Raw genomic sequence first — 14,643 nt, 5'->3', positions numbered from 1 at the left:
AACCTTTGTGTTCATATCCCTCCCTGGCCTCTCCCTTCGCTCCTGAGAATCTTACTTCCTGAGAATCCTGCAAGATCTTTGTACTCCTCCAATTCTGGCTTTTCGCACACCATGTTTTTTCTCTCCACTATTGGCTTCCATGCCTTCACCTGCCTGACCCTAAACTCTGGAATATTATTTGACAAATGTCTACTTTTCTCTCCTTTTAAGCTGCTTCTCATAACACACCTCTTTGTCCAAGATTTGTGGGCACATGTCCTAATTTGTCTCAGTGTTGAATTTTGTCTGATAACACATTACCTAGGAATACTTTCACCATATTAAAAGTGCTACATAAATGCAAGTAGTTCTTATTTTTGAGTCAAATGCCAAAAATGACAACCAAGGAAATTTTCTAGTTGACAGCGGCAGTGCAAAGATCAGTGCTGGACCTTAGCTATTTACAATTTTATATTAATGACTTGGATGAGGGGACAAAAAGTATTTAAGTTTGCTGATGATCCAAAGGTAGGTGCAATAGTGAACTGTTATGAGGGCACAAGAGTCTATAAAGGGATAGAGACAGGATAAGTGAATTGACACGAAGGTGAGAGATGGAGTGTAATTAATAGGAAGAAAAGAAAATAAGAATATTTTTAAATAGCGAAAATCTGTTAAATTTTAATACATAGTGTTTTGTGTGTCCTTGTACAAAAAACACAAAGTCAGTATGAATTAGGAAGGCAAATGGATTGTTGGCTTTTATTATAAGGAAATTGGAGTACAAAGTAAAGACGTTTTGTTACAATTGTACAGAATTTTGGTGAGATTACACCTGGAATGCAAGGAAGGAATGAAACTGCCTTGGAGGTATTACATTCATTAGATTGATTCATGAGGCATAAAGGCAAGCGTAAGACAAGTGTATGAGTAAAATGGACCTACACTCTCAAAAGTTTGAAGAATGAAAGCTGATCTCATTGCAATACATAAAATTTCAAGCAGGCTTCAAGGGGGTAGATGTTAAAAGACTGTCTTTCATGATTGGAGAGTTTGGAGCGAGGGCACATTGTCAAAAATTAAGGAGTCAATCATTTAAGACTGAAATGAGGAGGAATTTAGTCATTCAAAGAGTTGAAAATCTTTAGATTTCTGACAAGGATGTGAATGTTCAGTCAAGGCTGAGATAGAAAGATTTCTGGATTCCAGGGGGAGGTATTGGATTTGCAGATCAAATTGGAGTAGAATTGAGGTCAGGGCAGCCATGATTCTGAGTGGTAGAACAGACTCGAGGAGCCCTATAGTTCACTCCTGCACCTATTTCTATGTTCTTATGTTTAGATTGAGATACTGGCCAGGGAGTATAGGTGTCGTGTTATGTACTCTGGGATAAAACAGGCTGCAACTGGATGCAGCTTTAACCAAAAGATACTCCAGACCTTGAAGTTAGTTCAATCTTATTCATTGAACCAGTAGCACAGTTAGCACAGTTCTCTATGAGTTCGACTCTCTGCTAACCTAAGTGTGGTTAATCTGTCTGACTGAACCAGACTAGCTCTTAGCCACGTGCTGGAGGTGTGATACTGTAAATACACCCTGACTCACTCTGTAGATGTTCATCAGTGGAAAGAGGCCTCGTGCCTTTTATAGTGAGATACCACCCCTGAGTGTCCTGCCTACTCATTGGTCATGTCCTGTATTCTGTGTTCATTAGCTGCCTGTCTGTGCCTGCCTGTATATCGTTATCTGCATGTCTGCATATCATGACATCTCCCCTTTTTTTAATGTTTTGTTGGCATATGGGAACGTACTTACATATGGTGGCATATATTAACATATTTACAAGTGGTGGCATATGTGAACGTATATGCATGTGAAGACGAGAAAACGGAACATAGCAAGCAAAACAAATGTTCATAAGTCCAGTCTCTCGGGCTTGTGTCTGATCCTCGTCAACCGCCGGAGAGGTGGTGGTGGGAACGTCGGCGCCTTGGCAGACGGGATGGAAGCCTGACTGGTGGCCTCATAGTTCGAGGTATCAGGAGGTGCAAAACAATGGAGATAAATGGAGAAGAAAGCGGTTGCGGGCACGCAACTTTGCGCAGTGCCCGTCTGTTTCGTCGCACACCAGAACCATCAGCCATACGTACAACATACGAGCGGGGCGCAGCCTGTCGAACAACGACAGCTGCAGAAGACCAGCCACCATCCGGTATCTTGATCCTGACAGTGTCAGCCGGGGATAACATGGGCAAATCGGTGGCATGAGCATCATAGCCCTGGTTTTGCTCGTTTCGGAGCTGCTGCACCTTCTGCAGCACCGGGAGGTGATCCAGGTTGGGCAAGTGTATGGCTGTAAGTGTCGTCCGCAGGTCCCTGTTCATCAGGAGTTAAGCCGGTTACATGCCAGTGGACAGTGGCAAGCCCTGTACGCAAGCAGCACGAGGTAGATGTCAGGAGCAGAATCCACGGTCTTGGAGATGAGCTGTTTCACAATGTGCACTCCTTTTTCAACCTTCCCATTGGCCTGCGGATAGTATGGGCTGGAAGTGACATGTTTGAAATGGTATGACTTGGCAAACATAGACAACTCGTAGCTGTTGAAGCACGGTCATTGTTACTCATGGCAGTGAGTGGAATACCACGCCTGGAGAATGTCTCCTTACAGGCCTTGATGACGGTCCGAGATGTGAGGTCTTAGAGCTTCACGACTTCAGTGTAGTTGGAGAAATAGTCAATAATCAACACGTAGTCACGACCATTCGCACAAAAGAGGTCGATGCCAACCTTGGACCACGGTGAGGTCTCGATTTCATGCTGCTGGAGCGTCTCCTTGCTCTGCGCTGGCCGGAAGCATTGACAGGTCGCACAGTTGAGGACCATGTTCGAGATGTCCTGGCTAATACCGGGCCAGTAGACAGCCTGCCTGGCTCTGCATCTGCACTTTCCGATGCCCTGGTGTTCTTCATGTATTTGGCGGAGCACCAATCTCTGGAGACTGAGTGGAATGACAATCCGGTCCAGCTTGAGGAGGATACCATCAATCACCATCAGGTCGTCCTTCACATTGTAAAATTGAGGGCACTGCCCTTTCTGCCAGCCATTGCTGAGGTGGTGCATGACACGCTGCAAGAGGGGGTCTTTGGCTGTCTCCTCGCGGATACGAAGCACCTTCTCATCAGACGCCGGGAGAGTGCTAGCACACAGCTGCACCTGTGATTCAATCTGACGGATAATTTCCAGCGGTTCACTAGACAATATGATGGAGCGGGACAATGCATCAGCGATGATAAGCTCCTTGCCAGGCATGTACACTAAGTCAAAGTCGTACCTTCTGAGTTTGAGGAGGATGCGCTGCAACCGAGACGTCATGTCCTTGTGGATAATGTGGACCAGAGGCCTGTGATCCGTCTCAACAGTGAATGTCGGCGGCCATAGGTCTAGTCGTGAAACTTGAGAATGCCAGTGAGAAGACCCACGCATTCCTTCTCTATTTGCGCATACCTTGTTTCAGTGGGCGTCATGGCCCTTGATGCGGAGGCTACCGGTGCCCAGCATGAAGTGTCATCACATTGAAGCAGCACCGCACCGATGCCATCCTGGCTCGCATCTGTTGAGATCTTTATCTCCCTGCCTGGGTCGAAAAATGCCAAGGCGGGTGCAGTGGTGAGCTTGGCTTTCAGCTTCAACCACTATGTCTGATGTGCTGCCTTCCACTCAAAGGCAGTGGACTTTTTCACCAGATTTCGTAGGGCCGTGGTGTGTGAGGCCATGTTTGGGATGAACTTGCCCAGAAAATTGACGATGCCCAGAAAGCGCAACACCGCCTTCTTGTCTTCAGGGACCTTCATGGCTTTGATGGCCTTGACCTTGTCTGTAACTGGGGGCATGCCCCGCTGAGAGATCTGGTCACCTTGGAACTTGAGTGTCGACATGCCAAAGCAACATTTGGACCTGTTCAGCTTCAGGCCATTGGCATGGACATGGCAGAATATCTTTGTGGGCAGCACGGTAGCATGGTGGTTAGCATAAATGCTTCACAGCTCCAGGGTTCCAGGTTCGATTCCCGGCTGGGTCACTGTCTGTGCGGAGTCTGCACGTCCTCCCCGTGTGTGCGTGGGTTTCCTCCGGGTGCTCCGGTTTCCTCCCACAGTCCAAAGATGTGCGGGTTAGGTGGATTGGCCATGCTAAATTGCCCTTAGTGTCCTAAAAAAAAGTAAGGTTAAGGGGGGGGGGGGTTGTTGGGTTACAGGTATAGGGTGGATACGTGGGTTTGAGTAGGGTGATCATTGCTCGGCACAACATCGAGGGCCGAAGGGCCTGTTCTGTGCTGTACTGTTCTATGTTCTATCTGCTAGAGACGGGAAACATGCTCTTCAGGGGTCGTGGTCGAGGGCATTGAAGGGATACACACGAATCCCTTCAATGCCCTCCATCATCTGCTCCATGATGCGATGGAAGATCTCCGATGCTGAGACAATGCCAAACGGCATGGAATTATAGCAGCATCTGCCAAACGGTGTGTTGAAGGTGCAGAGCCTTCTGCTGGACTCTTCCAGCTGGATTTGCCAAAATCCATGTGACGCATCTAACTTGGTAAAAAAACGTGCATGTGCCATCTCACTGGTGAGTTCCTCCCGATTCGGGATGGGTAGTGTTCACGCATTATATTCTTATTGAGATCCTTGGGATCAATGCAGATGCGCAGGTCTCCAGAAGGCTTTCTAACACATACCATCGAGCTGACCCAGTTAGTCGATTCGGTTACCTTGGAAACGATGCCCTGTTGCTGAAGATCCTTGAGCTGTGCCTTCAGGCGCTCCCTCAGCGGAGCCAGGACCCGGCGTGGTGCGTGGACCACTGGCTTGGCATCAGGTCGTAATAGAATCTTGTCTCGATATGGCAGCGTGCCCATCCCGTCAAACACATCCGGATACTGAGCGAGGATGTCGTCAATGCCGGCCTGAAGATCCACATTGGAGGATGTCGTTGTGTAAACCCACTGCACGAGGTTCAGCTGCTTGCAGGCAAGCGCGCTAAGTAGGGATGCCCTGTCTGGCTTGACAATTTCAAAACGTAACCGTGCATGGGTGCTCCGGTTGGAGACGAGTAGATGGCAGGATCCCAGTGCCGTGATGGCAGTTCTGTTGTAGTCCAGGAGCCTGCAGGCTGCTGGAAGGACCTTGAGGGGCTTCTTGATGCGTATGAAATCTGCCTGTGAGAGGAGGTTAGCAGAAGCACCTGTGTCCAGCTTAAACTGGATGGAGCAGTGGTTGACCTGCATTACCGCATGTCATTCATCCGCAGAACCCACAGCGAGGATGGATTGAATTTGTGATGAGTGGGATGTGGCATATTCACATTTGGTAATGATGCCCAAACAGTCGGCGGAGTCCAGGCATTCTTCCTCTGGATCCGTTGTGCTGCCAGGATCAGAATCCAGTTTAAACATCGCCTGCCTCTTGCAGGGCAGTGTTTCTTTAAGTGGGCGTTGCCGCAGTTCGAGCACATCATGACGTCGGCGTCCTGACGCCCGTCGCACATGCGGGTAGCGGCTGCTTCGCTATCCCGTTCGCATCGTGCATGCGTGGGGCCCCATGAAAGGTGCGCGAAATGGCCGCTTTCATCAATGCTGAGGCACTACATTCGGCAGATGGCCTGCACACTCTGCCTCGTGGGAGGCAAGTTTCTCATTTTCAGCTGATTTGTACTGGGCATATCGATTTTTGGCGTGCTCATGCACTGTGCATGTTTCAATCACGACTGGCAGGGTCATATGCTTGATTTTCAGTAGCTGCTCTCTCAGAGGATCGGAGTGAACTCCAAAAACGATTTGGTCTCTGATCATGGAGTCAGCAATATCACCAAAGTTGCAGGACAGCGCAAGCAGGCGTAGGTTAGTTAATAAGAAGTTGAAAGATTCATCTTTACCTTGTAGACACTGTTTGAATATGTAGCGCTCGAAGATTTCATTGGTGTCCACTTCACAGTGACTGTCAAACTTGTCCATGATGGTCTGAAACTTTGTCTTGTCCTGGCCTTCGGTGAAGTGAAAAGAGTTGAAGAGTTCGATGGCTTGATCACCTGAGAGGAGAAGCGCGATCTTCCTTGCATCAGACACACCCACGAGGTCTGAAGCTGCAATGTACAGCAGGAAGTTTTGCTTGAAAGTCCGCCAGTTGGGCTGGTTTAGCTCACTGAGCTAAAATCGCTGGCTTTTAAAGCAGACCAAGCAGGCCAACAGCACAGTTCGATTTCCGTACCAGCCTCCCCGGACAAGCGCTGGAATGTGGCGACTAGGGCTTTTCACAGTAACTTCATTGAAGCCTACTCGTGACACTAAGCGATCTTCATCTTCATTCTTCTTCAGTTGGCAGTGAGATTGCTGGAGGTCCTGAGCTGGTGAGGAGGCTGAATCTTCTCCATGGTGCCGGGATACATTCGCTGGTCGTCACGGAATGGACTGAGGTAAACCACCTGGATTAAACAGTCTCTTGGTAGCATGCTGTGTCATGTACTCTGGGATAACACAGGCTGCAACTTGATGCGGCTTTAACCAAGATACTCCAGATCTTGAAGTTAGTTCAATCTGATTTATTGAACCAGTAGCACAGTTAGCACAGTTCTCTATGAGTTCGACTCTCTGCTAACCTCAGTGCGGTTACTCTGTCTGACTGAACCAGACTAGCTCTTAGCCACGTGCTGGAGGTGTGATACTGTAAATACACCCTGACTCACTCTGTAGATGTTCATTAGTGGAAAGAGGTGGAGTGTGAGTGCCTCATGCCTTTTATAGTGAGATACCACCCCTGAGTGTCCTGCCTGCTCATTGGTCATGTTGTGTTCTCTGTGTTCATTAGCTGCCTGTCTGTGCCTGTCTGTATATCATTATCTGCATGTCTGCATATCATGGCAATAAGAACATAGGCCTCAGGAGCAGGAGTAAGCCATTCAGTCCTTCGAGCTTGCTCCGCCATTCAATAAGAATATGGTTGATCTGGTTGTGGTCTTAACTCCGTCTTCCTGTCCCCTGCCGAGCCCTTGACTACCTTGTCTATCAAAAATACATCTAATTCTGCCTTGAATAATTCCAATTACTTCCCCATTTCTGTGGAACAAAATTGCACATACTAATTACTCTCTTAAAAAAAAAAATTTCTCCTCACCTCCATCCTAAAATAGAGACCTCTTGTTCTTAAACTGTGTCCCCTAGTTCTAATCTCTCTGCAAATGGAAACATCCCTGAATCTCAAGTTCCTTCAGGATCTTAAATGTTTCAAAAATATCACCTCTCATTCTTCTAAACTCCAATGGGTAATATCAACTTGTTCAACCATTCTTCATAAGATAAGATCCTCATCCCAGGAATTCCATCCAGGGAGGAGGATGTAATCTGTAGCTAGATAATGGATATGTGGTGGTGGCCAAAAAAAATGCTCCAGCCATCCAAACGTTAAATGGGAGGATACGACAAAAAATTCAGAATATCAGGAAAAAAAAGACTGAGAACACATAGGTAGTGGAGTGATGATGGAGTCGAACTGGGTTTCATCACCCTGCATATTGAACTTGGTGGCATGTATTTGATGGTGTCGAAGGAGGCTGCACATACATGAGAAGTAGGAGAGGACTGAGGATAGATCCTTACGGGACACAAGAGGTAATAATTTGGATGTGTAAAGGGAAACCATTGCAGGATATTTTCATGTTCGAAACTGGAAAGAAATGTGAGTTCAGGACTTAAGAACAGAGAAATATTGGAGGGAAATTGAATTGGTGGACAAAGGGAAGGGAGGGCAGAGACAAATGCAGTTTGTCTCAACCTTAGTAACAAGACAAGTCATAAGAGCCACCTACCTGTTAGCGAGGGTAAAGGGGGCAGAATAGAGTGGTAAAAGGAGAAGACAGAAAATGGAGGAGAGAAGCTGTTGGTTTTCTTTGCATTCCAGGATGATCCTGGAGTAATGGGCAGTTTGGAAGAGGAAAGGCCCAATTATGTTTTGTGATCCAGCCAGATCTAATGATGAATGGCTAAATCGTTTATGCATTTTATACCTTCAGACTTCCCCAGTCATCTGTCAATCAAGCAAATCCAGGGTCTTGATCAAAACATGACATATTAGTGAATCTGACAATTATTTCAAGAAGGTAGAGCTTTCGAACTTTAACATTACCTACATTTTATGTCTATCTTCTTTGAGTAGTATCAACAAAGAAGAAAAAATGATGCAATAGTTACCTGTTCTAGCTGTGATTGAAGATGAAGACACAGTCAGTGGTGTTGTTGTGGGAGTACCTGGTCCACAAGGAAATGGTTTTATATTAATTGTTCCATTGTCAGAACAACGTGCTTCTTTGCAACCCCCTAGGCCATCTGTTATATTGTAGATCACGTCATTTGGATGGTACACTGTTCCATTGTATATACAGACACAAGCTGTAAAGAAAAATCACAGGATGATGTAATGATTGAAATTCATAATTTATCCTAAAATATATAATAAATTTAGTTTGCAGTAAACAAATAAAAGTAATACTTGCCGCTGCTGTCATTCATGCATTCAACACCCTCTGTTGTGCATATGCTGAAAAAAATTAAACTTATGTTTTATTTTTTTTAATAAACATTTTCAGTGAATTTTACATTTGTACAGAAGATTATTGAAACAGTTATTTTTTACAATTTACATGCTTTTCCTTTTTTTGGCACTGCCCCCTCACCTCCCCCCACTTTCTACCCCTCCCCTTTTCTGCTATTCGGGCTCCATCTTAGGCTCGTTCCTTCGCCACAAACATTATAATCTATCATTCTTGCTTTTTTTCTTATGGCTTTGTGGGGGGGGGGGGGGGGGGGGGGGCTGTGGCCCCTGCTTTTATCTTTACCTGGGTACCCTCCTGGTGTTTCCTTTCTGCTCCCCCCCTCCCCTTGTTCCTGTTTGCTTTGTGTGGCCCTGGTGGTTCCTATGGCCCCCGCCCCCACCGTGCCCCCTCCCCTCCTATCCGTTATTGGCTTCGAACTGGTCTTGGAACAGGCTGATGAATTGCCCCCATGCTTTGTGTAAGCCATTGTCTGACCCTCAAATGGCGTACTTGATCTTCTCCTGATGGAGAAATTCCGACAGGTCCGCCTGGCAGTCTGCAGCTGTGGGTGGTGCTGCTGATCACCAGCCGAGTAGGATTTTCCAGCAAGCGATTAAGGAAGCAAAAGCAAGGGTGTTGGCCCTCTTCCTCATATGAAGTACAGGCTGGTCCAATACCCCGAAGACTGTCACTTTCAGCACGGTTCTACCGTCCCCCCCACAACCTTGGAGATCGCCTCGAAGAAGGCTGCGCAGAAGTCTGGGGTAGGCCTAGAACATGTGGTGGCCAGGCCTCCCTGGCACCGTTTACATTTGTCCTCCACCTCCGGGAAGAACCTGTTCATTCAGGTTCTGGTTAGGTACGCTCTGTTCACCACTTTAAACTGCATGAGGCTTAGCCTTGCGCAGAGAAGGTGGATTTGGCCCTACTTAGTGCTTCACTCCAGTGTCTCCAACCTACTTTCATCCCTAGTTCTGTCTTACTTCGTCTAGTGGGGCTCCTGCCATTTCTTAAAGTCGCCTGTATGTGTCCCCACAGATTCCTTTCTCCACACTGTCCACATCCAGTAGCTCCATCAGCACCGTGTCTCTCGGGTCTCTAGGATACCTTGTTGCCTCCTTGCGGAGGAAGTTTTTGACTTGTAAGTGTCGGAGCTCCTGTCTGTTCAACAGTTCCAGTCTCTCTATCAGCTCGGGACTTCCGGTGATGCTGATGTGCACATTCAGGTGGCTCTCACCAGAAAACAATCAAATATGCACTTTTAGATGAATTTAGTCCGAAAATCCAGACTTATTTCATCCACAAGTAAGAAAGGGAGAGGATAGGTACAGCACGCTAGTGCTGAGAGGCTGCAGAGAAGGTAGAAGAGGAGGAAAAGGTCAAGAGCAGCAGGTGACTGAGTTGACGGACCCATGAGGCGAGGGGTCCCCGGCGACCCCGTCAAGAGGGAGACCGACGACTCAAATAACGGCCGCCTCCCACCCCCCCCCACCCCCCTCCCCCCCCACTTCTGTATATGGATGGAAGACATTCCTGGTGAAGGAACTGATGCTGATGAGAGAGCCGATTGAAATGGAGATCCAGGTGGCGGTCAAGGCAGCGGTGATGGAGGCGTTCGTCGCCATGCCAATGGTGAGACATGGAATGGGGAAGAAACTAGAAGCTCAGAGGAAGACGATCCTAGAGCTAGAAACGGTGTTAATGGACCAGAGCAACAGCACTGTTGCCAAAATAAAAAGGTTGGTGGCAACCCAGGGGAGCCTGAAGTGGAAGGTCGACGACCAGGGGAATCCGTCTTGCCGCCAAAATGTCCAGATCATTGGGCCTGCCAGAGCGGATCGAGGGCAGTGACCTAACAGACAAAGTGGCCCAGATGCTGGGCAACCTAGTCAGGAGGGACAGCTTCCCCAAGCCAGGAGGGAGAACAGCCAAGCGCAACAATCGCCAAATTGCATAGATACCAGGATTGGGAGAAGATCCTGCGGTGGGTAAGGCAGACAGAGGCGAGCAGCCTGGGAAGGGAATAGAATACGAGTATACCAGGACATTGGGGCACACCTGGCAAAGCGCAGGGCCGAGTTCAAGCAGACGGAATCGGCCCTGTACAAAAATGGAGTGAAATTTGAAATACTGTTCCCAGCCACGCTCTGGGTTACATTCCAAAACAAGGAAAATTATTTTAACACCAGGCAGAGACGGACAGGTTTGTGTGGATGAATGGCCTGGATAAGGGGCAGACAAGGCAGCGTTGAGGATGAAGCAGAGAAAGAAAAGAGAAAAGAACTGTGATGGACGAGGGACAGCAGTGACTCACTTTGAGCACAAACACCAGATCACAGGAAAAGATGAGGGCAGCAGAGCACAGGAGCGGGCAACGAGGAGACAGAATGCTATCTAGCGGGCATAGAAAAGGAGTAAGATCAGCTCTGGGAGGGGGGAACCACCACTCTGGTGGGGAAAGCTAGCGCTAAGAAGCAAAGGTGGCCGTGACACACTTCCCGGTAGAGAGGGAATATCTGATAAGGGTGGGGGGAGGACCACAGGGGCAGGAATGGGGAATGTAAGAAGGGAGGTAGGGTGGGTGGGCATGGGGTGGGGGTATAAAGGGGGACAGAGGGGGAAGGGGGACCACCAGGGCAATACAAGGATAAGAAAGGGAAAGGTTTCAGATTGGCTTCAGCAGGTAAGGTGCAGGCTGAGCACCGCAAGCAGCACTATGGAGAGTCCCTGAACAAAGAGAAACCCTGGAGTGCAGGGCGCACCCACGTGGCTTACACACAGTTGGCGGCCATGTTGAATGCCTCCTGGACAAAGGGAAACCCCTGGAGCGCACAGGCCTGGCCTCATGTTGAGAACGGTGACCATGCTCATTTTTGGATGACCCCGGAGTGCAGGAGCACGTCAACCAGGTAAGTGTGGTTGATTCCGCAGGAAGGTGGGGGACAAAACCCCATCCCACCAGGATTACCACCTGGAACATCAGGAGACGGCCCAGTGGAAAGTGAAAGAGTATTTGCCCATTTGAGAAGTTTGAAAGGCAACATCGTCTTCCTCCAAGAGGTGCACCTGAGGGAGAAGGACCGACTGTGGGTAAGGAAGGGCTGGGTGGGACAGACCTACCATTCATGTTACAGGACGAAGGCTGGGGAGGGTAGCTATTTTGATCAACAAGAGGACGGTGTTTATGGTGACAAGAACGGTTACGGACCAAGGGGGGAGCGGTACACCATGGTCAGCAGTGTCCTGGACAGGGCACCCGTAGTCCTGGTAAATGTGTACCTCCCAACCGGGACAACACGGATTTCATAAAGAAGACCATGGTGGAACTCCCCGACATCGACCCACACCAACTGATCATGGCAGGGGGCACTTTATCTGCGTACAGAACTCATTGACAGACCGATCAAACCCGGGAATGCGGAAAAAGGCGAGCATGGCGAGGGAACTGGGAATGTTTATGGAGCAGATGGAGGTCTGGGGGGCAGTGGATCAGCGGACCCATGGCAGTTCCTGCACCCAGGTGAGAAAGAATTTTCGTTTTACTCACCAGTACACAAGGTATCTACCCGTATCGACTTCTTTGCAGTGAGAAAATTGGTGCTTCCAGAAACAGTGAGAACAAAATGATCCACGATAGTCATTTCTGACCATGCTCCACATTACATAATAATAATAATCGCTTATTGTCACATGTAGGCTTCAATGAAGTTACTGTGAAAAGCCCCAAGTCACCACGTTCTGGCACCTGTTCGGGGAGGCCGGTACAGGAATTAAACCCGTGCTGCTGGCATTGTTCTGCATTACAAGCCAGCTGTTTAGCCCACTGTGCTAAACCAACCCAGTACATGGATAAGAGGTTGGAGACGGGCCGTGTCCAACGCTCCCCCTGGATGTTGGTCATGGACCTCTTGGCCGACAAGGTCTTCTGCCAGAACACATCAGAGGCCGTAGGCAAGTACACTGGGCCGCACGGTAGCACAGTGGTTAGCACAGTTACATTACAGTGCCAGGGACCCGGGTTTCATTCCCGTCTTGTGTCACTATATGTGTGGAGTCTGCACGTTCTCCCCGTGTCTGCGTGGTTTCCTCCGGGTACTCCGTCTTTTTCACACAAGTGCTGAAAAATATGCTTGTATTGGGCATTCTGAATTTTCCCTCAATGTACCGAACCGGTGCCAGAGTGTGGGAACCAGAGGACTTTCACGGGGACTACATTGCAGTGTTAATGTAAGCCTCCTTCTAATAAGGATTATTATGATTATTACTGACAACCAGAATGGGAAATCTTAACTTTCACGTTTTGGGAGACAGTGAAGGCAGTGAAGGATTAGGGGAGAGATTATAGCTTACAAGGCATATAGGGAAAGGGAAGAGAGTGCGGCCAGGCAACAATTGATCGACTCCATCCTGGAGGTCAACAGAAAATACTCCAAGGCCCCGACAGTAGAGCTTCTGGCAGAGAGGAAAAGGCTACAAACGGACTTTAACCTGCTATCTACGAGGAAGGCAGTGTACCAACTCTGCCAGACACGGGGACCTTTTATGAACAAGGAGAGAAGGCTAGCCGCCTGTTGGCTCACCAGCTGCTTTAGAAAGCAGGCAGCTACGAGGAAGATAGCCCAGGTAAAGGAGAGCAGAGGCGGACTGGTAGCAGAATCAAAAAAGGTCAACAAAGTATTTGAGGCCTTCTACCGGGAACTGAACACCTCCGAGCCCCCCCAAAGAGGACTCCGAGTTTAAACAGTTCCTCGACGGACTGGACACGCCACTCGTGGGGGATGATAGACGGAGGGAGCTGGAAGCACCAATAGGACTGAGTGAGGTCATGGAGAGTATCAACTCCATGCAGGCTTGGAAGGCGCCATGACTCGATGGGTTCCCGGTGGACCTCTGTAAAAAAATTCACACCAGCACCTACAGGAGATGTTCGCAGCCTCATTAGCAAGGGGCACTTTGCCTCCTATCGCTGACACTGAAAACAGATGAAGACTCAATGGAATGCGGGTCATGTAGACCCATTTTGCTGCTAAATATAGATGTGAAAATACTTACGAAAGTCCTGACCAAGAGACTGGAGAACTGCGTACCAGAGGTAGTCGCCCTAAACAAATTCTGTTACCTAGAGAGCGGTATAGCTCATGACTAGACATGGATCCACAAGTGGAATCCGACCAGTCTGGCGGAGGATGTTAAAAAGGACCTACAGAGATTTGATGCACTCCCCCTCTCCCTGAGGGCAAGGGTGCAGATGATCAAGATGAACGTACTGCCAAGGGTCCTCTTCCTGTTTAAATCCATACTGATCCTCTTCCTCAAGGCCTTTTTCCAAAAAATGGACAAATGATTATGGCGTTTACATTGTGTGTGTGCGGGGGGGGGTCCAAGAATCCCTCAGACAACACTGCAGAGAAGGGCTTGGCCCTTCCGAACTTGCAATACTACCAGTGAGCAGCCACAGCTGAAAGGGTGAGGGGATGGGTAAGGTAACCAAGCAAGGAGGTTGAAGGAGTCCTCCTGCATGGAAATGACCCTATGAGCCCTCGCCATGACAGCGCTCCCATCCCCTCCGGCAAAGTACACATCCAGCCCAGTAGTAGCAGCAACGGCAAAAACTTGGAATCAGATGAGACAACACTTCAGCTTAATTGAGGTGCCCATCATGGCCCCCATCTGCAGTAACCACAGATGCCCACCAGCCATGCTAGACGCCACCTTTAAGAGTGGAAACAGGACGGGGGGACGCGAGCGATTCGGGACTTCTACACGGGCGACAGACTTGTAACCTTAGACGAATCTTATGTTTTATAAGAGCTCATCATGATAGTGAATGGAAGATCTTGCATTTGTAACTTATATGGCACATTGCCACAGCCTTTCCTTTCTAAGTCCCAAAACATTTAAAACTAATAAATGCAGGCCTGGATTTTCTTCATTGAGGCAGGTTGCGTGAGTTGGGAAATTCCCAGCCTGATTGCCTGCCTTTAGAGAAAGTGCCCACAAAAGCAAAGATCTTCATCGCTGGGAGGCGGTTGCGGGCTAAGTTAGGCCAGCCAATCTCGGAAGACATTTGGAGGCAGGCCCTGG

At 48.5% G+C, this 14,643-nt stretch overlaps 1 protein-coding gene across 1 annotated transcript in view; it reads right to left on the bottom strand.

The window, feature by feature from the left end:
* LOC119970928 (mucin-2-like) overlaps positions 1-14,643 on the bottom strand; it is a 254,661-nt gene that overhangs the window by 127,274 nt on the left and 112,744 nt on the right. The window contains exons 27-28 of the mRNA XM_038806037.1: positions 8,521-8,564; positions 8,219-8,416 (exon numbers count right to left, since the gene is read on the bottom strand). Coding sequence (XP_038661965.1) covers positions 8,219-8,416; positions 8,521-8,564 — 242 coding nt within the window. The remainder of the gene's footprint in view (positions 1-8,218; positions 8,417-8,520; positions 8,565-14,643) is intronic.

Source organism: Scyliorhinus canicula, chromosome 9 (assembly GCF_902713615.1).
Source record: "Scyliorhinus canicula chromosome 9, sScyCan1.1, whole genome shotgun sequence".
Lineage (NCBI taxonomy): Eukaryota > Metazoa > Chordata > Chondrichthyes > Carcharhiniformes > Scyliorhinidae > Scyliorhinus > Scyliorhinus canicula.
The sequence above is the reverse complement of the archived record's forward strand: the minus strand, read 5'-3'. Positions and strand labels throughout refer to the sequence as shown.